This window comes from Pecten maximus, unplaced genomic scaffold (genome assembly GCF_902652985.1).
Source record: "Pecten maximus unplaced genomic scaffold, xPecMax1.1, whole genome shotgun sequence".
Taxonomy (NCBI): Eukaryota; Metazoa; Mollusca; class Bivalvia; order Pectinida; family Pectinidae; genus Pecten; species Pecten maximus.
In genome coordinates, this window is record NW_022979493.1 from 20642 (window position 1) to 29757 (window position 9116).

General features: G+C 36.5%; 2 protein-coding genes across 2 annotated transcripts; one reads left to right on the plus strand and one right to left on the minus strand.

Moving 5' to 3' along the window:
• Positions 1-1238: 1238 nt before the first annotated feature.
• On the minus strand, positions 1239-3719 carry LOC117318741. The gene is made up of 3 exons (XM_033873694.1): positions 3146-3719; positions 2612-2796; positions 1239-1692 (listed from the first exon to the last, which is right to left on the minus strand). The coding sequence occupies exons 1-3, from the start codon at positions 3413-3415 to the stop codon at positions 1239-1241; spliced, it is 909 nt and encodes a 302-aa protein (XP_033729585.1). The 5' UTR covers positions 3416-3719.
• A 3712-nt stretch (positions 3720-7431) lies between these two features.
• Positions 7432-8538, plus strand: LOC117318742 (ATP-dependent DNA helicase RecQ-like; the record flags this gene model as incomplete). Its single annotated transcript, XM_033873695.1, has 3 exons — positions 7432-7635; positions 7964-8102; positions 8400-8538. Coding segments are annotated over exons 1-3 (482 nt in total), but the record flags the coding sequence as incomplete, so codon positions are not given.
• Positions 8539-9116: the final 578 nt, after the last annotated feature.

Consider the following 9116-nt stretch of genomic DNA (forward strand, 5'->3'; position numbering starts at 1 on the left):
TACGAGTCTATTCTAGTCAAGTTGTTGCCAAACTCCTTACGAGTTTATTCTAGTGAAGTTGTTGCCAAACTCCTTACAAGTTTATACATTGTAGCTGCAATATATTTTTGTTTATTATTGATGAATCAATTTTGTTGGCAAACTCCTTTCAAATTTATAGCTGTCTTGTATATATGTTCATTTAATCAAGAATTTGTATGTACACTCCTTTAATGCAATGGCACTTTTTCCAGTCAAATGCATTGGTTAAAAGTCATGTCAGAGTTGTTCTAGTCAATGTATTTCTTAAATGTTGTTTATATATACTGAAATGTATTTGGAGAATTAAATTATATGCAATGGCACTTGTTAAACTGAAATCACTACTCAAATGCATTTGGTTACAACTAAAAGTCATGTCACATTTGTTTTACATTTGTAGTCCATGTATTTCTTCAATGTTTCAAATGCAAAGTCATGTCACGGTTGGTGTATTTCTTAAATGTTTAAAAAATTAAATGCAATGGGACCTGTAAAACTCATTTCTTTGTTTTTCATAACCATGCTCCACCATGATATTGGAGGGTATCAAGTGTTTGCCCTGTCCAATGTCCATCTCTGTCATTAAGATAGGAATACAGTATAACAACATGTGATGTTTATGTCCCAAAGATTTTTTTTCCTATTTGTTATACTGGTAATTATGAACTGTTATGTAGCAAATTAAGGTCCTTTTGGCTTTGTTAAATAAAGTTATCAAACAGAAAACTTGAATTTACCACTTTAAATTACAATAACCACTATCAAAAGTTTATATTTTATTAAGTGACTTTCATATTTTACATCATTATCATATACAATCCTACTTTAATCCATCCCTTAAGCTACCCTTGTACCAAGTTTCATTCAAATTGGTCACAGCGAAAGAGCTACTTTGAAAACTTGTGTTTTGTTGATTCCATGACTCTGACTGTCACTCAATGGATGTTAGGGATAATGGATGTTATTTTCTTCAAAGTAACTAAGACAACATCGATAACGTAGAATCGGAGTAGGTTGAGGACGTACATTCAACATCGACACCAGACACTGTGTCTGTTCTGTGCTCAACACTGTGTCCTCTGTCTCAGCATCAGTTGTGAATTCTGCCGGATCAAGCCCATAGCCTCTAATCCTGTCTTCAAAGGTATCTGCTAGAGAATTGCCATACAAATTCTGAACAGCTCTACTTGAATCATTGACATTATCAAGGACACCATTCAACCAAAGTTGATTAGGAGACAGATTGTTGGCTGTTGTGATCTTGTGATTGTTCCATTTATATCTGGCACAAAGGCAAACTTCAAAGCAAGCAGGTGCAAGGTGTTGTCTATGTCTAGTTCTCCTTGGTCTTCCATGCTATAAAACTGGTTATAGTATTTTTCTATCACTTGAGTAAAGACATCTCGCCATAGTCTTTCTATGCGCTGGTTATGCACATATCTACCAGTTATATGGCTGTATCTGTTTGCTCCGTTGAACAGGTTCATGAAGAGAGCAATCATTAAATTTTCACCTCCAACATCAGATCTTACTCTTGATGGTACACCACACTTCTGACAGGCCTTGACAAAATGCCTCAATACTGTCTTTGCTTTGTTGTTGGTGTCTGTACTAAGAAACACAATCAAACGGCTATAACCATCAATGCCTCCATGTGTTGATATTCCCCATCTGAAATGTAGGAAATATTGAGTTATTTCAAATGATATATCCCATATACTAGTAAATAATGTATCATGGGGATGTAACAGACAGAAAAATCTCTATCCGACGGTAAGATTTTTGCAGTTCAAACTGAGGGTTTCCCGAAGTAACAAGAGGCCCATGGGCCTTAACGGTCACCTGAGATTTGAAATATTTCAGTTAATTTAATTGACCATTTTTGGCCCCACCCATCAGCCCCTAGGGGTCAGTCAGTGCCAACATGTGCATGCCAGCAAACTGTCATCCCATGCTGATAATGTAAACACGTAAGAATGAATTCCAATCGAAATCAAACAAACTACAGTCAAAAATGTGATTTCCCTTTATAAACTATAGTAAAGTTTACCCCCTCCCCAGAGGCAAACGTGAGACCCCTGGGTCATGAAATTCGCATGAGGACGACAAAAGGGGATTAGAATAGGTCACCTGAGACTTGACTGATTTCTGTCTACGTTACACCCCGCCCCAATAATAGATTATTTTTCTCCTACACTTCACAGAAACTTGAAAATAACACGTTTTTCATTGGAACTATTGAGTATTTCATATGCAACTTGCCTATGGAATGCATTAACAAAGACGTCGTCTGATTGTCTGTGTGACATTATCCGATTGTTTCTTTGACGTTATTGCGCGAGTGAACTGTCTTTACCCCAGGGGGTGCAAGATAGATTCATCTTTTTATGGGTAATCATTGTTTTTCATGACCAAGTCTGGGAGAAATATTGGCCCCCACCATCACTGCACCTAATCTTTGACAGAATTCATTGTTTTCTGTACGATTAATGCCAAACATCTCCTGTGTACACTTTGGTCTCAGTCTCTGGTTTTCAGGAGGTGCGATGTATGCGAGTAGCTATATCTGACCTTAATTAAAAGATATTACCTGATCAACTTCATATGTCCGTCAACATGCCACAAGGAGTTGCTCATCTTGACATGGTTATGTCGTCTGGACACAGTCCTTGCAAAACGTTGAGCCACAGGTATGGGATTCACCCTTTCTATGCTCTTGCGAAGATGCTGTCTTTGAACTAGAGTACCTTTTGCCTGAATTATTCCACTCATCATCTAAAGAAATAAAGACAGTACAGAAGATTAGATTATATAACCCTCTCATATGTACCTATGACAGATAGGGCTATTCCACCCGACGGGGTGACAAAATGGGGTAAAATCTGAGGCTTGCCGAGTATTTAACCCCATTTTGTCAACTCCGAGGGTGGAATAGCCCTGTCTTTCATAGATGCAACTGTATCTTTCTGTCCACAAAGTAATTAAATACATAAAAATCAAACAGTCGAATGAATATCATGTCATTTTAGTACAGAATATCACACCTGCCCCACTGTCAAAATGCCAAGACATTGAAAGTATTTATTAGGATAATGTATTGTTCCTTATAAATAACAATACTTACAACTGATCCTGCATTTGGAAAGGATGTCTGTGTTTGAGCTACAACACTATCAAGAGCATCGTCTGTTATATTGGAATATTTATCCCTTTGATGAAGACCACAAGCATACAACCGTTTGTAAACAACTTTAGCAGAACATCCAAAGTGCTGAGCCATCTGTTTAGCCGTATAATTCATATTATGAAGCATTTTAAGTTGGTCTTCTTCTATAACAACCTTTGGTCTTCCCCGCATTCCTGTAAAACAAATATGACTGAATACATTGTACATACTTAAAACTGATGAAATGGAATGACTCTCATTTTCAGCCTGGTATGAAATAAATGTACAAAATTTGGCTACTTTCTGAAGGAAAATAATTCATGCAGGATATTTACACAAGATACTAATTAAGTTTGACAAGGACGATAAATACCAAAGGGTTTGGACTGTTTATTACATCATTATGTATGAATTCATCAAGGCAAGGAAACTGGTAGAACAAGAGGCCCAGAGGGCCAGTATCGCTCACCTGGTTTCATGAGTTATGTAACAAGAATGATGCTTGAGTATATTTGTCGCTGGTATTGCTATGTCAATATATATCATAAGCATTTTATATGGTTACATGTACATTGGTTTTATTTTAATACTGAAAATTCCAAAAAGTGCATTAATCCATGAAATGATATTGACTTTTGGCGCGACCTCATAGGGATGCTACCACACAAATGTGATATCCATTGCTTAGTTTCAGAAAAGAACTTGTTTAGACCAATTGACCCCTTTTGACCCTGACCTCTGCCCCCTTGGGGGTCAGCTCCTTCCTTTATGCAATATTGAATCCCTACCCCAATAGGATGCTACCAGTCAAACCATTGCTAAGTTTCAGAGAATAAGTTGTTTAAATCAATTTGGCCAAATTGACCCCTTTAGGCCCCACCCCAGAGGCCCCCAAGGGGTCAGCTCCATCACCCATAGGGATGCTTTTGATCAAATTTGTTCATATTCTGATCAGCGGTTATGAAGAAGAAGTCAAATAAGTTAATTGTTGACGGACGGACGACGGACGCCACGGTAGACTATATGTTAAATATAAACAATGCGCATTGGGTAGTTAGCATTGAATGTATCAGCAATTCGCAAAATTTAAGCATTGGCTTTCCATAGGAATTTGATTAGATGGGAAGTAAATAAAAATGACACTGAGGGGATTTGAGGTAGATTTATTATGAAGATCACTTATTGATTTGGATATTTGCCACCATTTTCTTGGGAGTATTTTTATTTAATAGAGAATTTTGCATCTTTGTCAAATAATCAGATTTTGCTTCACGGATTAAGTCAATAACTTCATTACGAGAGTTTCTTAACTTAAGCCAATCACTTTCCTTGTTAGTGTTTCTAGCTCTTTTATGAATTCTACTTTTCTTTCTAATCTATTTCTAATCAAGCTATTCATCCAAGGTTTGTCATTTGGGGGTATTCTTATCTTTTTTGAAGGAATGTGAGTTTCAGTTAATGTTCTGATATTGTTTAATATTTTATCATTAATTACATCTACATCATTATCGTTTCCAATTATTGTTTCCCAATCTAAGGAAGAACATTAGGTCCCAATTTGCTTCATTATATTTATAGATAATTCTTTCAAAGGACCGTTCTTTAAATATTTTAAAACATAGATGAAGAACTATTGGACAATGCGTAAAGGTGGTAAAACTTCAGTATTCTGCATCATATTCAAGTTATTAACACAAAATATATCAATACATGTTGAGTATGTACTAGTAATTCTGGTTGGTGATTGATTAACATTATCAAGTTGATATTTAGTAAGAATTCTAGAGATATAACAGTTTGGTAGTATGTTAAGCATGTGTTGGTTAATGTCGCCGGTTATTATTAAATGGTGTTTGTATTGGTTAGGTTGTCTAATAGATTATAAAATTTCTGCCAATATTCTCCATGTTCCATTTGCGGAGAAGTTCGCTGTGTTTGGGATGCTGGTGGCAATCATTTCAGGAAGTTCGACTCGAGTCGACTCTTTTGACGACTCCTCGACTGATGCTGGTAGAATCTATCGGATCGCCGATTTCCGTATCTATGCCGTAAACCACGCACATGTCGTAAAGTTTAAAAACAACGTCCAATTCGTAAAACATACTGGTTTTTATTAGATAATTTCCCGATGTGCATGCTTAAAAGGTAGACATTGTTACAATATTGTTAATTTATTTTCAGTTTCTCAATTCTTGACTTCAAGCATCAGAGCCATACCACTGACGACAACTGACACGATTGTTTCATTGGTTGCGCACAACAGATGCGCGGAACGTGTGGCCATCCTAAGAGGTCACCTTCACAAACTCCATTTTTCTTCCTATGATAAACACATAATTAACTTATTAGTTAGCAGAGGTCCAGTGAGAGTAGAATCTATTTATTTACGTTTTTTTTTTTTTTAAATTTCATTTCAAATGTATTCAGTTTCTAAACAACTTACCATTAGAGTCTCTCGACGGAGCAAATGAATGTTCACCATTCATCATTTCCGCTTTCATGCTTATCTGGTCTATAAGCGCTGTCAACGTTGATTCAACATTATCGAAGTTGTTTGCGCTCAGTTGACCTCTAATTAAACGAAGCGACCGCAATGAGTGCTTCAAGTCGCACAAAATCTTAGTGGTGTCCACATCATTAGTATTAAAACAACGCTGTGCAAGGATGATAATGTCTTGCACATTTTTCAGAATGTCGTCCTTTGCTCGATTTTCCATTTTGAATGACTATATATTCACTGCGACATGTTACACATGATGAAATTGGGGAGCATACAGTTTTCCAAATTTTTTAAGTGATATCACTCATTCGAATAGGTGATATCACTTAATGAAACGAATAGGTGATATCACCAATTCGAATAGGTGATATCACTTAAGAATATCTTAATCTATTCGAATGAGTGATATCACCTATTCGAATTGGTGATATCACCTATTCGTTTCATTAAGTGATATCACCTATTCGAATGGGTGATATCACCTATTCGAATGGGTGATATCACCTATTCGAATAGGTGATATCACGTATTTGAAAAATGAATTGGTGATATCACTGATTGAATAGGTGATATCACCTATTCGAATAGGTGGTATCACCAAATGGGAATAAATAGTAAAACGGCGCCCCATAGTTACTTAGTGCTCAGCATAGTAGGAGTGGGACGATGGTTCCCCCGTTTTCAGTATACTGAGACCGCGTATGGTGTTTTCGGCAGTGTTCCTCAGTGAGGTCAACATTTTACACACAAATAACAGCACAGCTATGATTTCACGTGTCCGTTATACGGAATTTTTAACAACTTTACGGACAAAAATAAGTGTCGGCTGTCCGCATTAAGAAGGTGTTCGCTATATACATGATATTTATATAGTGATTTTCATTGGGAATTCGGCCCTGCAGGTAGGGCATAAGAATTGTACCTGCTGCCCCATTGCATGATCGGAAGAGGCGACTAAACTTGGGATCTTATCTTTTCTCTTCTTTCTTAACAACTTTCTTCTTCATAATGTCTTCCTTGACAATGCCTCACTTTTGGCCTTTAGTTGAGCGTTCGCCGCTGTGAGGAAGGCTTTGGGTTCTGTCCCCTAGCCGAGACATACTAGAGTCTTTAAAAATGGTAGTTGCTGCTCCTGCTTAGCGCTCAGCATATTGGGAGTTTAATGTGACCGGGTGGGTGTGCTGCTGGTTGTCTTCGGTAGTATGCTTCAGTGAGATAGCACTATACATCGGCAAAAGTTCCGGCCTATCACAAGGAGACTTAACACTAACATACCGCAGCCTCCCAAAACACACATACGCACTCACCACACGCATACATGTCGCTAGTCCGAATTTTCTGACGATCTTACTATGTAGACGTCAGAACTCCTTACGTGCAGAAAACGAGCATTTTTTCCGACCCACCCTTAGGTCGGCGTTTAGACAGCATTTTCTCCTTTTTCCATCAACCTGACGCATGCAAGGTGTATATCAATTAAAAGGTAAGATATTATTTTATTACCTTACATAGATATTTAACTCTATAATGATCTTTCAATTGATATATCCATACGCATTCTCGTCCATTCCGATTTCAGTACAGTTTTTTGAAAATGGCCGCCATCGCCAGGACACCAGGTCTCGCGAGATTTCAATGTGATCAACTTATTTATAAATCAGCAAAAGGGGTTTTCCTGTAACTTAAAATAACACTTTCGGTTCTTGTCATCTGTGCGCTTGCACATTGTTGACAAGTTGTCAAGATGGCAAAATCCGGTGTTCGTTCTGCCGAGATTGCGGAACTCGCCGACGAAATCTTGGCCGAGAAAAATTTTAACTTTTCACTGAAAAGTGAGCAGTTGAAAGTCATTTCTACCTTGATTAGTGGTCAGGATGTGTTTGCCATTTTCCCAACTGGTTTTGGGAAAAGTATATGCTATACCTTGGTTCCTCTTATTCTTGACCGGGTGCGTATTTTTTTTATTTATTTATTTTTTTTTTTGTCATAGTAATCGTAGAGCTAGACAGTCTAAGAAAAGTAAAGTTCTGGACTTGCCTAGAATTGATACACAATCTTTTTGAGTTATTCTATGTCTACTATACAGCTGAATTAACTATATGTGTGTATACAGGTAAATCAATGTGTACCACACTGAAAATCATTGATTTCATTCAAATTTGGGTCTTAATATAGATGTTTTGAGTGTAATAACATCTGTTTTGGACATCACTTTATTGCAGCTATTACTGGACATACTTTTTATGTTATTGAATTAATATTGCATTTAATTATAGCTGAAACCAGATAAGGACCATATGTGTGTTGTGGTCTCTCCACTGAAAGCACTTATCAGGGATCAAATGAGATCGTTACAGGACCATCTGGTCTTGTGTTCAGATATCAACCCCGAAACAACTCTTCCCGAGATTGAAAGTAGGCCTAATAATCTTCAAAACTGTATATTATAATAGTTGCTTTCAAATATATTGCAATTTAAAAAAAATAAATGTAATTATTAATCCTATCCAGATATCAACTGGAAATGAAGACATATTTAGTATAATGTCATCCTTGTATTGGACTTGTTTATGTATAATAGGAAATTGATTCTTTTTTAAATTGGTAAAATGTCGAAATGCACTTCATCGTAAACAAGTTGAAATACAAAAATGAAAGTGTAGAGTAAGTCTAAAACACTTGCTGACAGCCGTGAAATGGGATTGTCTTTAGATATTCTTTCTGGCAACACCAGTGTTGATTTTACAACACCAGAGATGGCCGTCACACCCAGATGGAGAGATGAATACGCAAAGCTACAAGATAAGATTTGCTGTGTAGCATATGATGAGGCCCACTGCATTTCTGAATGGTATGTTCTAAGTGAAAATTGATTAGCAAATACCATTACTTGAAGAAATTACTCTTGCTCTGGATTTCTTGTGCTGGATTTTCCATAAAGCTTTCCAAATAATAAGATTTTCCCTCAACATGACCCTGGCTATCCATAGGGGTTAAAGCCATCAAATATACATAAATAATCTGCATATAGGGAAGGGATCAATAGATAATGCACTCATTTGAACTGAAAATTGTGAGAAAAGACAAAATAACAGGTTAATGGATGTTCAGGTATTTGTCCTGCTCAAAATCAATCTCATTACATAACAACACAACAATGTTTAATGCAAAATACCCATATGTATTTGTGAATGTGGTATTCATGAATCCATAATTTATATTTCAAATGTTAACAGGAATTAAATCAAGACTTGAAATGTAGGTCAAGCCAATGTGGGAAAAAAAGCATTTATTATATTGATCTACTAATATAAAAATGATTTATCGATACTGATGCATCATTTTCTATATTGTTTTTTTTCCACAAGGGCATGAAATAGAAGTGATTTTCAAATACTAGGTACTACTGGTACTTCTTAGTACATGTAC